The 21109-nt window shown below is 27.2% G+C and overlaps 4 protein-coding genes across 9 annotated transcripts; 1 reads left to right on the top strand and 3 right to left on the bottom strand.

Annotated features, from left to right (window-relative positions):
- The first annotated feature begins 2551 nt into the window (after positions 1–2551).
- LOC140670330 (uncharacterized) lies at positions 2552–11802 on the top strand. The gene is made up of 16 exons (XM_072900888.1): positions 2552–2720; positions 3463–3713; positions 4793–4911; positions 5029–5228; positions 5312–5434; positions 5501–5669; positions 5795–5887; positions 6042–6179; positions 8600–8694; positions 9599–9846; positions 10461–10579; positions 10719–10918; positions 11016–11138; positions 11207–11351; positions 11470–11562; positions 11644–11802. Exons 1-16 carry the CDS (start codon positions 2659–2661, stop codon positions 11800–11802), a joined length of 2337 nt encoding a protein of 778 aa, XP_072756989.1. The 5' UTR covers positions 2552–2658.
- LOC140670017 (ubiquinone biosynthesis O-methyltransferase, mitochondrial-like) lies at positions 11641–13879 on the bottom strand. Its single transcript, XM_072900338.1, has 4 exons — positions 13669–13879; positions 12963–13449; positions 12694–12874; positions 11641–12538 (listed from the first exon to the last, which is right to left on the bottom strand). The coding sequence occupies exons 1-4, from the start codon at positions 13737–13739 to the stop codon at positions 12411–12413; spliced, it is 867 nt and encodes a 288-aa protein (XP_072756439.1). The 5' UTR covers positions 13740–13879; the 3' UTR covers positions 11641–12410.
- A 1856-nt stretch (positions 13880–15735) lies between these two features.
- Positions 15736–17318, bottom strand: LOC140670191 (ubiquinone biosynthesis O-methyltransferase, mitochondrial-like). Its single transcript, XM_072900762.1, has 4 exons — positions 17140–17318; positions 16434–16920; positions 16165–16345; positions 15736–16003 (listed from the first exon to the last, which is right to left on the bottom strand). The coding sequence occupies exons 1-4, from the start codon at positions 17214–17216 to the stop codon at positions 15876–15878; spliced, it is 873 nt and encodes a 290-aa protein (XP_072756863.1). The 5' UTR covers positions 17217–17318; the 3' UTR covers positions 15736–15875.
- Positions 17319–18170: 852 nt separating this feature from the next.
- Positions 18171–20611, bottom strand: LOC140670113 (ubiquinone biosynthesis O-methyltransferase, mitochondrial-like). Of its 6 annotated transcripts, none has more exons than XM_072900619.1 (6): positions 20505–20611; positions 19766–19841; positions 19520–19704; positions 18814–19300; positions 18545–18725; positions 18171–18383 (listed from the first exon to the last, which is right to left on the bottom strand). In XM_072900619.1, exons 3-6 carry the CDS (start codon positions 19594–19596, stop codon positions 18256–18258), a joined length of 873 nt encoding a protein of 290 aa, XP_072756720.1. In that variant the 5' UTR covers positions 19597–19704; positions 19766–19841; positions 20505–20611; the 3' UTR covers positions 18171–18255. The 6 variants fall into 6 exon arrangements, with proteins under 6 accessions (XP_072756720.1, XP_072756719.1, XP_072756718.1 ...); XM_072900618.1 differs by having other exon boundaries at positions 19766–19924; positions 20505–20607; XM_072900617.1 differs by having other exon boundaries at positions 19766–19962; positions 20505–20605.
- Positions 20612–21109: the final 498 nt, after the last annotated feature.

Raw genomic sequence — 21109 nt, 5'->3', positions numbered from 1 at the left:
AAGAATGTAAGAATCTTACAAAGTGCAACAGAATATTTATACAAGAATAATGAAAAATAACGGCAAAAATATCTTGCATCCTTTTTGTCGACATTTATCGATTATTCGACATAAAATATTATAATTTCTTGACAATGTCATCGATATTGACGTTTGGTTTTTTTTTTATTTAAATGCTTATTAAATAAATTATATAAATGTTGATCAAATATACATGTACAAAATATGTTTGCTAAATAAATATACATATTAAAATGACATTACTTATACACAAAGAATACTTAGATTTTAAACTCCCTCTAAATTCTCTAAATTCAGATTTAACTTATAATTGAATATCCTTTAGTACTTTTATAAAGAATACAAAAGTCTTATGAGAGATTATATATTCCATTCATATATAAATACTATTATAATGCCAAAAATATCAGCGAATAATTCAGAAATTCTTTTTTGTATATTACAGTTGGCACAAGAACGGCACATATGAAGCTCTTTTACTTAGGACATACTCAGGGAACCACAAACTTATTTGTGATGGTGATGAATGTGCCCGAGTACCAGACCAGGATTCAAGTAATGCTTGCAATGGCTTCTGTTATTTATTGTGATAGAATTTAGGCAATTATATATATATATATATATATATATATATATATATATATTTTTTTTTAAAGATAAATTGTATTAATAAAAGCATTACAACTAATACATTTTTGTATCACAGATTATCTCATATTTTTCAATTTTTATAGGACATTTGCTATTATGTAAATTAAATATTATTTAATAAGACTTGCAAATAGTAATACATAATGAAGCGAGTACTTATATACAACATATATATATATATATAAAAAAAAAAGTTTAGATAAAGTATATTAATTGAAGGTGTCTATATGTATTTACTAAGATAAAAAAAAGGTGAGTGTAAATTATGCTTTCTGATAATTTTTTTTTAATAATGCTTTATTATCTGCAAGATATAAGAGTATATAGATAAAACTTGTTCCAATTTCAATGTCTCGTTTCTGAATATAATCAAAAGTAGGTGAAAGCAATATAATCAACAAGGATGTCTGCAGAAATGATAAAATGTGTGCTAAAGTTTGCTAACTGAATGTTCGATATAATTATGCGAATGATTAGCATATATACATATGTATAATAAGAAATTATTTCTCCGTATTGTACGTGACTCACACACGTTATGCCTTGAACTAAATATCAAATTCTCTTGAACAAAACATTTGAATTTTCTCAGAACTAGGTATCCTTGACGTCAATTTTCTCTTCCTTGTTTTGTTTCTATTAGTTAAAAAAGTTACTAATAACGTTTACTTGTAAAAAGATATAATGTTATTATAAATAACACGCTTGTAAATATTATAAAATTGCATTGTCTTAAAAAATATTTGTTTGCACTGATATAAATATTTATATATATAAAAGCATTCTCTATCACAAGCTTATTTAATTATTGTTATAATAAATAATAAAATAAAACGCTTTTTCTCTAAAATATATATAAAAGATTTAAATTATTTAAGTAAATAATTAATTACATTTTGCAAATATCTCAAAAATTATTTAAGAGTGTGTCAAATATAGCACTTTTGTGTTTGTAGGCAATTAATTAGTTTTGTTTCTTAATTGACAGACATTCAATGGCTTTATTTTCCATCAAATTTATACCATGTCAGCAATTTCACGTAAACGAAATTTGCAAATAGCAAGAGTATATTTACACAGATAAAAAATATGATAAAAAACAGAGGAACAGCTTTTATTCACATAAATAAAAAGAAATATAAAATAATAAGGATTTTCAAAACAATGATAGAGAAAGAAAGAGAGAGAGAAAGAGAGAGAGAGAGAGAGAGAGAGTCAGCTGAATCTCAAGACGGAACAAACATCCATTATCAAATTCAAAAATGTATTATATCATATTTGTTGTCCGTTCATAGATTTTACTAAAATTTAGCCACAGGTATTTTTATCAGCAACTGACACAGTTTACATATCATCAACATTAATTTTTACGTAATTTATAAATGTACATATATATATATATATATATATATATATATATATATATATATATATATATGTACATTTATAAATTACGTAAAAATTATTATATATATATATATATATATATATAATTGTTTAATTTTGAACAAATCCGATGCTCTATTATGAAAACTAATAGGGATTTGTTACCAATTGCATCTTTCCAACAAAATGTCATTCGCAAAGTTAATTATTACATAGCTATCTGTCTAATTGTTGTGAAAAATGTATTCTTTCAAAACACTGATATCTTTTTTCTCATTTATCTTACACACGTAATAATTTATTTAAATACATGTATATTTTACGTGCTAATTAGAGAAATACGTGTTAAACATGATATTTTTAATTTGATTGATAGAAACTTGTCGACAGTTTTTTCAAACATTTTACACGTGTCATATCACCAAAGGTTCTTCCGTTACCGTAGCATAAGTATGTACAGGTATATATAAGCGTTACCAAAGTGCTAGTGGACGATCACATGTATTTTATTTTTTGTGCGTCTGATTGTAAGGTGTAAAAAGAAATTGAAAGTTTAAAATTTCACGATTCGAAACATCAGTGGCTGAAAATTTCGAAAACATGTTTCGTCTTCTCTTAGTGGCCTCAGTGTTTTTTACGCTGATCGACGCGCAGGTTCAGAGGTCAACACCCATATTTTATTGCGTTATATAAATCGGCTTGATGTAGTTTACAATTATGTAGAAATCAATCTTTCTCGTCACTGCATCTGATTGCTTGAAATCAACGCAAGACCTGCATAAATACTAGCATTGCAACTAAACAAAGCCTTTTTATAAAAGTTTATTTTTGTTTATTAATAAACAGTAAAGAAATAGAATAGAGGTAGAATATTCTTGAAAAATAAATTCTTTGTAAATTTGCGAAGTTTGCTTTTATCTCTATCGCGTTTCTAAAAAAATTAGCATAAATGTCGTAATTCGCGGCCAAACAATTGTATTGTAACCATTTTTAAATAAATAAACTAAATACTAATAATTTTGTTATTTCTTTGCTTGACGCTCTCTGAATATATATTTCTTTTAGTATAGTACATACAGTCATATAAATTATTTTTTGCGCAAGATTGCATTTAATGTTTAACTAACAAACTGAATTTATAATAACTATATATTTAAATTGAATAATATTTTAAATATACATATATATGTAAATCATATATAATTTTAAAAAATCATTAATTTATGTAGTTTATCCCAAAATTTTTAACATAATTATGCTTAAAAGAGTGCTTAAAAATGCATAATTATGCATATTGTTGAGATAATGTTAATTTCTGTGACGGTTAAACTTGTAAAATTTTCATATAACATACTTTTCTTAAAATATGTGCTGTAACAAAATGTTCTTTTATGTTATTTCAAGGATTCCATTACACAAGATGGATTCTGCTCGAAAAACTTTAAGAAAAGTTGACATGGATTTGCAACAAAGTAATTTAGTCGAAACTGCATGTAAACCTACACTAGAACCTCTGTCTAATTACTTGGATACTGAGTATTATGGTGTTATTGGTATTGGAACTCCGCCGCAAGAATTTAAAGTAGTATTTGACACTGGCTCCTCCAATCTTTGGGTGCCATCTGCAAAGTGCAGTAAAACCAACGTGCCTTGCGGTAAGTAATTTACAATTGATACGCGCGTATATTAGATGATAATTTATTCACGCCCATAAGTACGTAGCTATTTGTACATAGATATTTATTCAAAATTCAAGATTTCAATAAGTCGCAAAATTCTGAATCATTTTTCTATTATTCTTAATAAAAGAGGAATTATAAAAAGGAATTATTAAATTTTATAATAATTTATCACCGTCCTTTAGACAGACATACCATATGTCAACCACGCGTTGGATAATGTAGATACATGTATAACTATTATTAATTGTCTAACTATTACTAATTGTCCAGTTTAAAAATATATGTTTGTCTAACAAATAACGCTAAAATACTTTTTGATATTTTCTATTTTGTTAAGCATCGCAAAAAATGGTTCAAAACCTTTTGACATATTTATTATTAAAAAATGTCACTATATACTTTAGTGAGAATGAATTAATTAATACTCATTGCCAGTATATGAATTTATAACTATTTATTTAATATTTTATTATTTATATACGTGTGTATATATGTTTAAGGATATTGATTATTGCTTAACAATATTGAAGAGCCTAATTATTTGAAATTATTAATATCGAATCAAAATGTATATTAGAATAAAATTAAAATGTTACAGAATTTTATGTGATTATATTTTTCAAAGAAAATTTTGAAATTTTTAAATAACCTGAATAAATGTAATATTTTAAATTAAACTCATTAATAATGTATTACAAATATAACAAAGTCAAATTTTATAATTTGCATGTACAAACTTATTTATGCATATTCATAGACAACATAAATTCCTAAAGGTAAAAGTTTAAAAAATAACTTAAAAACATCTTATCATTCTTTAGACAGCTCTAAAATGCCTTTTTTGTCTTTGTATGCGTCGGGATTTTTTACATTTATTTCTCAAGATAAAAATAAGCTCTGACACATAAAGATAACAAAAATTAAAACAACAATTATGTGCATTTAGATATATCAAGACATTTCAAGCAAGTAGTGGATATTTAGATTAATAAAAAATCTATTTTTAATCTTTTTTCTAATATTACTAATTTGTAATATTATTCTTTACACAGAATTACATAATAAATATTATAATACAAAATCCAGCACATTCAAATCAAATGGTACTCTATTTGCTATTCAATATGCCTTTGGCTATGTCGATGGATTCTTATCTACTGATGTAGTGACTGTGAGTCATCATCAAACATTCCAATTTCATTATAACTATAATAGTTTAAACATTTCTTAAATAATTTATTGTCAATCTCGATGACATTTTAATATTTTAATATCAATTTCATTCTAGGTTGCCGGCCTTAATGTTAACGATCAAACATTTGCGGAAGCAATTGATGAAACAGGCCTAACATTCATTACTGCAAAGTTTGACGGTATCTTGGGCATGGGCTACTCTAATATAGCCGTCGATGGAGTGACGCCTGTTTTCTACAACATGATCCAACAAAACCTAGTGCCACAATCTATTTTCAGCTTCTACTTGAATCGGTTTGTATCTTCTTTCCATATGTCTAAAAGAGGGTGTTTAAATGAAGAAAACAAAATATATATAAAATAAATAATTTATGCAGAGATTCTTCAGCCAAGGTAGGCGGTGAATTGATATTAGGTGGTTCCGATTCCAATTATTACGTCGGCAATTTCACATATGTTCCTGTTACTAAACAAGGATACTGGCAAATTGCTATGGATAGGTACATCTTTTTTTAAATTTTACTAATTATGTTCTCACAATGACTTTTAACGTTGTCGCACTGTAGGATCAGAATAGTTAAAACTAGAAACCAAAAAGGTAGGACCTTGTGCGCGAAGGGCTGCCAAGCTATCGTTAATACAGGTTCCTCATTAATAATTGGACCCGCAGCAGAGATCAAAGTTATTAACAACCGTATTGGAGCTAATATGACTGACAGTAATGGATTGTCAATAGTAAGTAAATAATTATATTTTTTAATGGCACAATCTTGTATAAAAAATTATAAAATATCACTAAAATATAAATAAATATATGTATTACATTATAAATTACTAATTCAATATTATTTTTTTTTTAGGTAAACTGCACTGAAACTTATAATTTACCCCGAATTCGTTTTATTCTGAGTGGTAAGAGATTCGTTATCACTAAGAAAGATTACATCATCAGGGTGAGTATCATGGATTGTTATATTCGGTTTAATAAATTAATTAAAATTATTATTAATTATATTTAATTATATTTAATTATTAATTATATTTAATTAATAAATTAATTAAAAAGCTTATTCGATGAATAACGATGTACTTAATTCTTTACATTAGAATACAGAAAACGGCAACACGATATGTTCGAGCGGCTTCTTAGGATCTAACTCATCGCTATGGGTTCTGGGCGATGTATTTATTAGTCGCTATTACACCGAGTTTGATCTAGGAAAAAATCGAGTAGGTTTTGCTCCGGCAAAATAAATAATTGTCTAGAAGTTACCGTTAAACGTTAGATGTAAATGATAACTTCGCAAATGACTAAACAAAATGTTTTTTAATAGTAGTTTATATTTACTGCGTCATAATATTTATTTATAATTATCTACCCAATATATCGTCATATATGTATATATAATATTTTTGAAAATTAAAACAAAATATACGCGTTTTTCATTAATGATTTGGCATATCTTTTAATAAATAATACTGTTTAAGATACATATTGTGTAGAATACAAATAAATCTGTTAAAATAAAATATATATTTCTTTCATATACTATATCTAATTTTATATATTGACTCTTCTTCAGTTTTATTTAAATACATTATTTTTCTCAATATAAATATTACTATTTCTTTCCATATATATAATAATAATAATTATGTAACAATCAATAATAATAATATTATAATAGATAATGCAGTTAATGTGTTTTACAAATTATTCTTTTAATGACAACAATAGTGATTCTATAGTTTTCCATGTTTAAGTTATTTTCTTAATAATATTTTTTGTGATTGAACTATGTACCTTATTTTGATAAATAAATTAATAAAACATTTGGATTATTTCTTTTATACAATTTTTTTGCCCTCTTTCTCGATATTTACGTTTTACAAAATAATAATATAAATCTTTAAATTTTTGACAGTTTCGAAGAAAAATCGATTAAATGTATTAAATGTTCTTATTAACATGACAATATACAGTTATCGATAACAAACTTTTCCACCACACGATGCTTATAATCATCACAATAATGTTTGATGATCACGGCATGACATACGCGATATTCGACACCTCATGCTTCGTGTTGACGTCGCTGTTTAACACGTGATGCTGTTTCATAACAAAATTATCTCCGGACATTCTTCGCGAATTCACGGAAAATCATCTTTCATTCACATTTTTTTACTATAATAAACAAAAATATATTGTTATAGAAATTTTTAATCCTATCATTCAATCGTTTTTGAAAGATTAATTGTACTTACGCAGATTTCATTCTAGGAAAAACGTGAATAGGTCAAAGGAAGACTAATTTTTTGAACTTATCTTAATATTATCACTTAATATACAATATAATATCACAATACAATATAATATAATATTCGCTCAAGAACAAATTGATGATCCGGACATAGGAAATATAGAGCAATTCGTTCTTGAATGTTATATTTAAGTGGAAATTTTTTTATTATGCTGTCTGTCGATTTCAAAGTAATCAAACAAATTTAACTTTTCAGCTATTTATCAGTGGACATGTTTTACAGATTTATTAGAAAAATTTCTCTCTCGTAAATAATTAAATTATAAATTACAAAATATAAGTAATGTGTATATGTTAAGATTTTATATATAAAACAAATTTTATAAAAATAGAATAAAACGATTTATCGACATTTCTATTTTATATTTTTGTTTATATATTTTGATAATATACTTTTATTTTATCTTTTTTTCTTTCAATCAACTTTCAAAATAATGATTTTTATTTTAATATCGCTCACCTCAGTTTAAAGCGGAGTAAAAGAAATGAAATAGTAAAGAAGATAAAAACATTAAGATAAAAATAGAGTGGAATAGAATTGTGACGATCAGATAAAAAAAGAAAATAAGTAAATGTAAAAAAAGAAGACAAGCGCACTTGTTTCTTTGTTCGCATAAATAAAAGGAAAATAGAATAACAAAAATTTTTTTAAATGACAGTGTTTAATTGTATTATATGTAAATCCGGAATAAAAATCCATTAAATTAAAAGAAAAAGATATTACATTATATTATATGTACTCCATCCGTTATCAGTCTCATTAAAAATAAAATTTATCCGCACAGATTTTGATAAGGAGAAAAACTTCAATCTTTTCTTATCGACAAAAATTGCATATCACTAACATAAACTTTTGCATAATTTGACCATTAAACAGTGCAAGACTTTGTTGTGAAAGCAACTTAATTATACAGTGCTGTTTCTTACAAGCACAATATCATTTGCAAAGTCCCATTGTTGCATATGGTTCTGTCGATCCTATAATCAACGCAGATAGTGTATTCTTTCGTTTTTTCCTCATTAATCATTTTTAATGATTTACTTAAATACAAATTGTGCTAATTTTAAGAAAATACATGTATATATAGAATAGGGTATTTTTAGAATTAACTGACAAACGATAGAGACTTTTCGAAGTTTTTCGAACGTTTCGCGCATTGTCTGTCACGTTACCATTCTTCCCCCTCTTTCTATCCTAAGCGCATGCGCGTACGATCGTATATATAGCGCCGCTACATGTCGATAAACAGCTGTGAGGAGAACGCCAGCGGTCAATTGCGTGTTATTTCGTGTGACCGGTTGCGAGGTGCTGAAAGAATTTAGACATTTAAAATTTCTTAATTCGAAGCTTTAATTGCCGGAGAACTCGGAAACATGTTTCGACTTTTCGTGGCGGTCGCGGCACTCTTTGTGCTGATCGACGCAGAAATCCAGAGGTGAGCATACATATTATATATATACATATTGTATTATATATCAGCTGATAATATTAAGATAACTTAAAGTCAGTCTCTGTCTCTGTCTCTCTCTCTCTCTCCCTCTCCCTCTCCCTCTCCCTCTCCCTCTCCCTCTCCCTCTCTGACTTGTGACTCATGATTTTCCTGAAAGGAAATCTGCGTAAATACAATTAACCTTTCAAGCACGATTGGACAAAATCTCTATAACGATGTATTTTTGTTTATTATAATAAAAAAAAAAAAAAAAAAAAATGTGAATGAGAGATTTTTTTCTATAAATTCGTAAAGTTTGCGGTTTTGCTGTATTGTGTCGTTAAATGAGATTGGTACGAATGTCATCATGATTCGCGATCAAAACATCTAATTGTAAACTATTTTTTTAGTATATAAATAAACTATAAATATCAGCTCTTTAATTGAGTTGCTCTTTGTTATTTATCCACTTGACTTTTTGTATTCACATTCTATTTTTAGCAGTAAATACAGTGTCATCTTATTTTGAGTTATCCTCTTGTACATACATACATTGCATGCAATGTCTTATCTTTAATTAAACATCAGAGTTTGTTACAACGTATCATAATAAAACATTTTTTTTTATAAATTAATTAATATTTCAAATTTGTATGCAATATAAATTATCTAATCTAAACAGATCATCAATTTAGTTAATTAATTAAAGTTTATAATATAATTATACTTAAATACATTATCTTTTGTATTTATATTTATTGTAAATATGTATAAGATAATGTTGATGTTTTCCTGAGACAAAGAGTGGACTTTTATAGCTTCCTCGTGACTCATTTATTTTGGACTTTCTGTTTGTATTAGTACAGCTAAATATATATATATAATAGAATGTTTTTTATGTTATTTTAAGAATTCCATTGCACAAGATGGACTCTATTCGAAAGACTTTTAAAGAAGTTGACACTGATCTACAACAAGTACGTTTAACCGAAGTTGGTGGTACTGTACCAGAACCTTTGTCCAATTATTTGGATGCTCAGTATTATGGTGTTATCAGCATTGGAACTCCGCCACAGGAATTTAAAGTAATTTTTGATACTGGTTCCTCAAATCTTTGGGTACCATCCAAAAATTGCCATTTTACTAACATTGCATGCAGTAAGTATCTTAGTGTGTACACACAACAACACACACATGTATTATATATATATATATATATATATATATATATATATATATATATATATATATATATATATTGTTTATCCAATATTTCATTATTTTCATACATATACATATTGCATTTAATAATATTAATTATTGTTTGAAAACATTGAAGAAAAACCTTAATTATTTAAAATAGTTAATAGTTAATATGAAATTATAATTGTGTGTCCCTTAGAATAATATTAATATTACATAATTTTAATTTATCTCAGAATTCTATTGTATTCAATCATATTTTTCAAATCTTGGAATCTATAAAAGAGCTACGTAGATACAATTCCAAAAATTAAACTGTTAAAATAAATTTTACAGAATTAAACTTTATAATTTCCAAACTTATTTATACTCACAATTTATCATATTCAAGATAAACAACCTTTGACACCTTATCAAAGATAACTGACAAATGACAAATACATTTATATATTAATAATTCAAACAACTTTTAATTGCATATTTAAATTAATAAGAAAATATTTTTACTATCTTCCTAATATATTATTAATATACTATTAATTTAATTTTACTTTTACTATTCTTTATAGTGTTACATAATAAATATAATAGTAAAAAATCCAGCACATACACAGCAAATGGTACTCCATTTGCTATTCAATATGGTTCTGGCAGTCTGTCTGGGTATTTATCTGCTGATACAGTGAACGTGAGTCATCACTAAATAACACAATACGTTCATGCTTTTAATTATAGTTTGTAAATGTTTCCTAAGCATTCATATTATTATTTTTATCGGAACGAAACACGTAGTATTTTATCAATTTCTTTATATATTCTATATATAGGTTGCCGGTCTCAATGTTCAGAATCAAACATTTGCAGAAGCAATCAGCGAACCGGGCTTAGCGTTTGTTGCTGCAAAGTTTGATGGTATTTTGGGCATGGGTTATTCTACGATAGCTGTCGACGGAGTAGTACCTGTCTTCTACAACATGGTGAAACAAAACTTAATACCACGAGGTGTTTTCAGCTTTTATCTAAATCGGCATGTATCTTCTCACAACATCCATTATGCATGTTAAAATATATTTTAATAAAAAATATATATATTATAATATAAAAGAAATATTCAATATATGCAGAGATCCTTCAGCCAAGGTAGGTGGTGAAATGATACTGGGTGGTTCCGATCCCGCTCATTACGATGGTGAGCTTACATATGTTCCTGTTACTCGCAAAGGATACTGGCAATTTACTCTAGATAGGTACATTATTTTCTAAATTATACTGAGCATGTTTTGATAAAATTATTAATATTAATATTGTGTTGTAGGATTAATGCAGGTGATCAGCTCCTATGTGCGAGTGGCTGCCAAGCTATTGCTGATACAGGCACCTCCTTGATAGCTGGACCAGTAAAGGAAGTTGAAGTTATAAACAGGCTCATTGGAGCTACTTCCATTGGTGGACAAGCAATAGTAAGTAAACAATTATATTATGGCACAGATTTCTCAGAAAGAGCATGCAATATTATTGAAATATAAATTAACATTTGTTAAATTACTAACTAATTTGATATTATCTTTTTGTTCAAAGGTGAATTGCAGTCGAATTCCTCAGTTGCCTAAATTCGATTTTACTCTGGGTGGTAAGAAATTCAGTCTCTCTGGTGAAGATTACATTCTTCAGGTGAATATTATAAATTGTAATTCATAATTTTGAATTATTTGAAAATGAAAAACCTCAAACTGTCTATTTATTTCTTCACAGATCAAACAGTTTGGTACTACGATCTGTATGAGTGGTTTCATGGGTTTTGATATCGAATCCCATGGATTGCAATGGATTCTAGGCGACGTATTTATCGGTCGCTACTACACCGAATTTGATTTAGACAACGACCGAGTGGGATTCGCCCCAGCGAAATAAATTATCGTATACCTTCTCTTAAAGTTACCATTACATTTTACAACTAGATCTAATTTACAATCTCGCGAACAATTAAATAAAATTTTTTTTTTAAATAGTGTTCTATTCTTATTTTTGTAATTTTTACATAACTATCCATACTATACATTATTATATGTGTGGATATTTTTCATGACTATAAACAAAGATGTATGCAATATTTTGAAATAATTTAATATACTGCATATGATATTCAGTATATAATATTGTATTATTATAAAATGTATATTGCCTCTGAATATATAATAAATTAAATTTGTTAAAATATATAATTCTTCATATACTTTATATATTGATTTTATATATTAATCCTTCATAATTTTATTAAAATTTTTTTTCTTAAGTTTTATCCGTATAATGTAAAATATAAAGTTGAGACAAAAACATATGATACATTAATTAAGATTATAATGTACATATAAAAATATATATATATATATATATATATATGTGCGTGTGTGGTGTGTGTGTGTGTGTATATATATATATATATTTTTTTTTAACAATAAACACAAAAGTATATTACAATTTTTGTGTTTTATAAAAAACTTGTTTTTCAAAAGCTATTATCATATTTTAGTTTCTCTTTGTTTGACTGCATGAAGTCCATAGTGGATAGCTGTAAGTGACGACCAAGAAAATTGATATGTTACTGGATTAACTTTTATTCCATTAATTAATTTAGTTTCGCAGCCACCTATTAAACATAATAACAAAATAATGAAAAATTATTATAAAATATAGCATTGGCATGAACAATTATTATTACAAACTTGTTATAATTATATGGATATGATTACACAAAATGCTTTTTCATTTCTTTCATATATAGATAACATGTATAAAACTTACATTTATCCAATATATATTGTATTTCATGTGGAGGAATAAACTTATTCCATGTGTGAGTGCCACGTGGTAGCAAATTGAGAACATATTCTGCGATTATAATAGCGCCAAGCCAAGATGTTAAAGTTTTGTTTATTGTCGTTATAAAAATTGAGCCACCAGGTTTCAGAATTCTCACACATTCCTGTAAAGAATTTAGTAACTTGCAATTAAAGTAACTTGTTCATATTTATATGTAATGATTCTTGTAGTTTTTATATCACACAATTTACCTTTAGAAATATATCTACATTTTCCACATGCTCTACGACCTCAGAAGCTATAACAGCATCATACAATTTTTCATTTTTAGGTGAAAACTCTTCTATACTTGCTTGAATGTAATTTACTTTCTCCGATATAGTGGAATCCAATTTTACATGTTCTTTAGCAATATCTATCAATTCTGTCGCTGCATCTACTCCAGTTACATATGCTCCCATTCTGGCTAAACGTTCAGTCAATATACCTCCGCCACAGCCAATATCCGCAATCTTGAGTCCTTCTAATGGAAGAGCTGGATTTTCTAATTTTATGCCAGCATTGGCCAAACCATCTCTTATAAATTGTGCTCTAAGTGGACCGAATAAATGAAGAAGCCTAATGCCACTGTTTTCTTCCCACCAAAAACTTTTCATATTAGAATGATGTGCAATTTCTTTAGGATCCACTGTTGACATTGTTCTGTTTATGCTCTCCATCTTACTTCCTTCAAACAATCTATAAAGCGAAGGAAACATCAATCCTTATTTCTACACAAACAAGTACTTTTTTCAGATTTACGTAGCTAACAAAAACAAAATTGATAACTAATTAATAACTGATTAATGTTTAAAAAACAAAGAATAACAAAAGAAACGAATTATATAAAGTTAGAAGTTAAAATGATTTATTACGATTGGTAACAATTAAATAATAATGAGATAAAATTAGATATACTTGTTGGAGAATGAATTTTGATTGATCAACGGTCTATTGAGATGTTTCAGAATTTTCAAGGTTTTCATCATTTGTATTCGTTCACAATTCCTTTGACAGTTGCAATAATGATCTGCACCAGCAAATTTTGCAACAATTTTATTGTCGTAAGATATTCTTATGTACGTGCATTTACCATGTACTGCTCTATCACAGATCACAGACAATGTTAGGTTAGATTCGAGACTTGGGACTCGGGACGTTTCGACTAATTTCGGATAATAGAAGAAGACGGATGATGGATGTATTGGGCGAGTTTTTTAAATCATTGACTGATGAATCGCGTGATGCGTAAATACAACACGTGCTGCATTTGCGCATCATGCGATTGATCAATTGATGAATTAAAAAACTCGCCTATTTTTTTCTCTTTTTCGCATTTTGCACTCTGCATTATGTATGACATACTAAGGTTACGTTCGAAGAAAATTTTACTCAATGACCGTTTCGAAACTTTTTCGAGCATTTCTGATTGATTTTATTATTTACTTTAGTAAAGTTTTCTCTAAGCATATTGAACCATGATACGGACTATACGGAGGGTGTGACAGACCCCTGGTATGGACCTTACCAAAGGTATGACAGATCTACGAAGAGATTTCTACCGAGAAGTACCAATTTTTCATGCACATATACTTCGTTAAAAATCTCGAAAGTCTATCATGCACACCCCCTGGTAGAAATTTCTTCAAGAGTCATATCCATAGCAGTAAAATTCGCACCGAGACTGTCACCCTCAGCACTGACGAGATATTAATAATAATTTCGTCGGTACCCTCAATAAAGTTTACATCGGGGATCTGTGATCTGTTAACGCTCAGTAAAATCTCGATAATAATGCATTAAAGTTGAAACTTTAAAATGTTTTCTTAATTTTGTCTATGATGATTTTTGTCGATGAGTTACAGCGGTTTAAAAATAGTCTAATTTTTAGGGTATTTAAAGTGCTTCCTATTTTTTTTTAATATACGTGTATTATGTAGGTATTATGTATAAAAATGTAATCCTGATCGTCTTAAAAAATATATTTCTCCATTCGTAGACAATAGTTTCTAATAAAGTAATTTTATAACGTCATTTTATATTCAGAATGATAAAATTGTGATAAATAATGTAGAGAGAAAACTTAAATAAAAAATAAAATAAAAATGAAAAGATTAATAATTAAAATAAACTAAAGAACATACCTAATTAATGCTTTTTGATGGGTAGAAGACTGATAAATGGAACAAATGTACGTCAATATATATATGTACAATAATTACCTGAGAAGGGGATATTTGGGTAGGGGAATTTCTAAGAGAAAAACTTATTCAAGGAAATATATTTAATATTAAATATGTACGTCAGGGAGTTGCTTGATATATTGCTGTTTAAATCAATATTTAAATTAACAGGTTTTTAATATTCACTACGCATATCTCACAAATGATTATCTTTTTATAGGATGGTTTGTTATCTATTAAGATTTCAATCAAAATCGTAAAATCTAACTTATAGCACAATGTGTTATTTTAATTAACAATACCGAGTGAATCCTACAAAAAGGCTTATTAGAGAACATACAATTAGATCTAATTTACAATTTCGCGAACAATTAAATAAAATCATTTTCCTTTAAATAGCGTTCTATTCTTATTTTTGTAATTTTTACATAACTATCCATACTATACATTATTAAATGTGTGAATATTTTTCATGTCTATAAACAAAGATGTATGCAATATTCTGAAATAATTTAATATATATCGCATATATGATGATATTCAGAATATAATATTGTATTATTATAAAATGTATATTGCCTCTGAATATATAATAAATTAAATTTGTTAAAATATATAATTCTTCATATACTTTATATATTGGTTTTATATATTAATCCTTCATAATTTTACTAAAATTTTTTTTTCTTAAGTTTTATCCCTATAATGTAAAATATAAAGTTGAGACAAAAACATATGATACATTAATTAAGATTATAATGTACATATAAAAATATATATATATATATATATATATATATATATATATATATATATATATATATATGTGCGTGTGTGGTGTGTGTGTGTGTATATATATATATATTTTTTTTTTAACAATAAACACAAAAGTATATTACAATTTTTGTGTTTTATAAAAAACTTGTTTTTCAAAAGCTATTATCATATTTTAGTTTCTCTTTGTTTGACTGCATGAAGTCCATAGTGGATAGCTGTAAGTGACGACCAAGAAAATTGATTTGTTACTGGATTAAATTTTATTCCACGAATTAATTTAGTTTTGCAGCCATCTATTAAACATAATAACAAAATAATGAAAAATTATTATAAAATATAGTATTGGCATAAACAATTATTATTACAAACTTGTTATAATTATATGTGGATGTGATTACACAAAATGCTTTTTTGATCATTTCTTTCACATATAGATAACATGTATAAAACTTACATTTATCCAATATATATTGTACTTCATATGGAGAAATAAACTTATTCCATGTGTGAGTGCCACGTGGTATCAAATTGAGAACACATTCTGCGATTATAATAGCGCCAAGCCAAGATATTAAAGTTTTGTTTATTGTCGTTATAAAAATTGAGCCACCAGGTTTCAGAATTTTCACACATTCCTGTAAAGAATTTAGTAACTTGCAATTAAAGTAACTTGTTCATATTTATATGTAATGATTCTTGTAGTTTTTATATCACACAATTTACCTTTAGAAATATATCTACATTTTCCACATGCTCTACGACCTCAAAAGCTATAACAGCATCATACAATTTTTCATTTTTAGGTGAAAACTCTTCTATACTTGCTTGAATGTAATTTACTTTCTCCGATATAGTGGAATCCAATTTTACATGTTCTTTAGCAATATCTATCAATTCTGTCGCTGCATCTACTCCAGTTACATATGCTCCCATTCTGGCTAAACGTTCAGTCAATATTCCTCCGCCACAGCCAATATCCGCAATCTTGAGTCCTTCTAATGGAAGAGCTGGATTTTCTAATTTTATGCCAGCATTGGCCAAACCATCTTTTATAAATTGTGCTCTAAGTGGACCGAATAAATGAAGAAGCCTAATGCCACTGTTTTCTTCCCACCAAAAACTTTTCATTTTAGAATGATGTGCAATTTCTTTAGGATCCACTGTTGACATTGTTCTGTTTATGCTCTCCATTTTACTTCCTTCAAACAATCTATAAAGCGAAGGAAATATCAATCCTTATTTCTACACAAACAAGTACTTTTTTCAGATTTACGTAGCTAACAAACACAAAATTGATAACTAATTAATAACTGATTAATGTTTAAAAAACAAAGAATAACAAAAGAAACGAATTATATAAAGTTAGAAGTTAAAATGATTTATTACGATTGGTAACAATTAAATAATAATGAGATAAAATTAGATATACTTGTTGGAGAATGAATTTTGATTGATCAACGGTCTATTGAGATGTTTCAGAATTTTCAAGGTTTTCATCATTTGCATTCGTTCACAATTCCTTTGACAGTTGCAATAATGATTTGCACCAGCAAATTTTGCAACAATTTTATTATCGTAAGATATTCTTATGTACGTGCGTCTATTGCTCTACTTCTAGAATCAGGATAAAAACTGATAAATGGAACAAATGTACGTCAATATATATATGTACAATAATTACCTGAGAAGGGGATATTTGGGTAGGGGAATTTCTAAGAGAAAAACTTATTCAAGGAAATATATTTAATATTAAATATGTACGTCGGGGAGTTGCTTGATATATTGCTGTTTAAATCAATATTTAAATTAACAGGTTTTTAATATTCATTACGCATATCTCACAAATGATTATCTTTTTATAGAATGGTTTGTTATCTATTAAGATTTCAATCAAAATCGTAAAATCTAACTTATAGCACAATGTGTTATTTTAATTAACAATACCGAGTGAATCCTACAAAAAGGCTTATTAGAGAACATACAATTAGATCTAATTTACAATTTCGCGAACAATTAAATAAAATCATTTTCCTTTAAATAGCGTTCTATTCTTATTTTTGTAATTTTTACATAACTATCCATACTATACATTATTAAATGTGTGAATATTTTTCATGTCTATAAACAAAGATGTATGCAATATTCTGAAATAATTTAATATATATCGCATATATGATGATATTCAGTATATAATATTGTATTATTATAAAATGTATATTGCCTCTGAATATATAATAAATTAAATTTGTTAAAATATATAATTCTTCATATACTTTATATATTGGTTTTATATATTAATCCTTCATAATTTTATTAAAATTTTTTTTTCTTAAGTTTTATCCCTATAATGTAAAATATAAAGTTGAGACAAAAACATATGATACATTAATTAAGATTATAATGTACATATAAAAATATATATATATATGTGCGTGTGTGGTGTGTGTGTGTGTATATATATATATATTTTTTTTTTTAACAATAAACACAAAAGTATATTAAAATTTTTGTGTTTTATAAAAAACTTGTTTTTCAAAAGCTATTATCATATTTTAGTTTCTTTTTGTTTGACTGCATGAAGTCCATAGTGGATAGCTGTAAGTGACGACCAAGAAAATTGATTTGTTACTGGATTAAATTTTATTCCACGAATTAATTTAGTTTTGCAGCCATCTATTAAACATAATAACAAAATAATGAAAAATTATTATAAAATATAGTATTGGCATGAACAATTATTATTACAAACTTGTTATAATTATATGTGGATGTGATTACACAAAATGCTTTTTTGATCATTTCTTTCACATATAGATAACATGTATAAAACTTACATTTATCCAATATATATTGTACTTCATATGGAGAAATAAACTTATTCCATGTGTGAGTTCCACGTGGTATCAAATTGAGAACACATTCTGCGATTATAATAGCGCCAAGCCAAGATATTAAAGTTTTGTTTGTTGTCGTTATAAAAATTGAGCCACCAGGTTTCAGAATTCTCACACATTCCTGTAAAGAATTTAGTAACTTGTAATTAAAGTAACTTGTTCATATTTATATGTAATGATTCTTGTAGTTTTTATATCACACAATTTACCTCTAGAAATATATCTACATTTTCCACATGCTCTACGACCTCAGAAGCTATAACAGCATCATACAATTTTTCATTTTTAGATGAAAACTCTTCTATACTTGCTTGAATGTAATTTACTTTCTCCGATATAGTGGAATCCAATTTTACATGTTCTTTAGCAATATCTATCAATTCTGTCGCTGCATCTACTCCAGTTACATATGCTCCCATTCTGGCTAAACGTTCAGTCAATATACCTCCGCCACAGCCAATATCCGCAATCTTGAGTCCTTCTAATGGAAGAGCTGGATTTTCTAATTTTATGCCAGCATTGGCCAAACCATCTCTTATAAATTGTGCTCTAAGTGGACCGAATAAATGAAGAAGCCTAATGCCACTGTTTTCTTCCCACCAAAAACTTTTCATATTAGAATGATGTGCAATTTCTTTAGGATCCACTGTTGACATTGTTCTGTTTATGCTCTCCATCTTACTTCCTTCAAACAATCTATAAAGCGAAGGAAACATCAATCCTTATTTCTACATAAACAAGTACTTTTTTCAGATTTACGTAGCTAACAAAAACAAAATTGATAACTAATTAATAACTGATTAATGTTTAAAAAACAAAGAATAACAAAAGAAACGAATTATATAAAGTTAGAAGTTAAAATGATTTATTACGATTGGTAACAATTAAATAATAATGAGATAAAATTAGATATACTTGTTGGAGAATGAATTTTGATTGATCAACGGTCTATTGAGATGTTTCAGAATTTTCAAGGTTTTCATCATTTGCATTCGTTCACAATTCCTTTGACAGTTGCAATAATGATTTGCACCAGCAAATTTTGCAACAATTTTATTATCGTAAGATATTCTTATGTACGTGCGTCTACTGCTCTACTTCTAGAATCAGGGTAAAGACTGATAAATGGAACAAATGTATGTCAATATGTACAATAATTACCTGAGAGGGGGATATTTGGGCAGGGGAATTTCTAACAAGAAAACGGTCGGAAGTGTCCCTCACAGATTTTAATGAGCTTTGGACATGTCGAGCATAAAAAAATATTAGACCCATATTTTTTTTAGCGGCATATCTCAACGTTTAGGGGTTGAAACAACCCTTCGAAGAATAACAAATTTTTCGTTTTTAGCGAATATCTTTGAAAATATAAGATATATGAAAAAATGTTTTATAAACAAGTTTTATGGTATTTTGTACTCTTTACAATAGTGTCATTATATTTTTTAAAAATGTCAATTTTTTAATAATTTACCACCCCTATCCCTTATTTTGGAAAATTTAAAAAATTTTGTAAAAACGAAAATTAAAAAGTTTTAAAATCCAAATCTATTCATGTATAATAATATATGGATTCCACGAATTAATTTTGAGGAAACAAAATAATTTCGTGCTATAGACTCTGCGCTATAAATTATTGCATTCTTTCTTTAGTTGTGGCACATTCAATAAATGCCTCTTGTGCATATATTTGTTTTGTGCATATAAGTTTGTCGGTTTAATTTCCGAACACCCTGTATAATTAGTAGTGAATTTTTTCTCCATTTCATTTCGGTTTTCCGTACACTACTATGCTGCATTATATATAATAATAATTTAACGCACTTTTATAATTTCAATAATATCTAAGCAATGAATGACAAGAATAAGAAAGTAATATAAGTTGACAATAAATACTTACATGTTCATCAAAGCATAATATCCAAATCCAACACACTTATTTACATTACTATAGCTACGAACTGAAAAGACAACTTTCCATTTCTAGCTACGAACTGACAAGACAGTTTTCATTATGGATGTTTATATCTAATTGATTATATAAATATATATGATTTTTGCATACGACACGAGCAAATAAATTTATCATGCAAAATTCATGTAATCAACTATTTTTCTTTGCACTATATATTTAATATTAATTGAGTTGATTTCCGCTATAACCTCGGATGATATGACTATTTTTAAATGTGATTTCATTGCTAAAAACAGTATATGCACGCTTGTGCCTGTAGAAGTAAAATAATCTCTATTTTTATTTTATGCATCACAGCTATTTTAATTCTTGCAATACGTAAACATACCTACATATGTTACTTTTGTTACTGCATTTATGCTTTATTTCATGTAATATGTTGCGTGTTATGTTATTAAGATCAATCTATTTTTATGTTCCAATATATGCACAAGACAAATATATGTACAAGAAGCAGTTATTGAATGTACCACAACTAAAGAAAGAACGCAATTTATAGCGCAGCGCCTATAGCACGAAGTTATCTTGTT

Source organism: Anoplolepis gracilipes, chromosome 10, assembly GCF_047496725.1.
Source record: "Anoplolepis gracilipes chromosome 10, ASM4749672v1, whole genome shotgun sequence".
Classification (NCBI taxonomy): Eukaryota; Metazoa; Arthropoda; class Insecta; order Hymenoptera; family Formicidae; genus Anoplolepis; species Anoplolepis gracilipes.
Note: the sequence above shows the minus strand (reverse complement) of the source record. Positions and strands in the feature narration are given on the sequence as shown.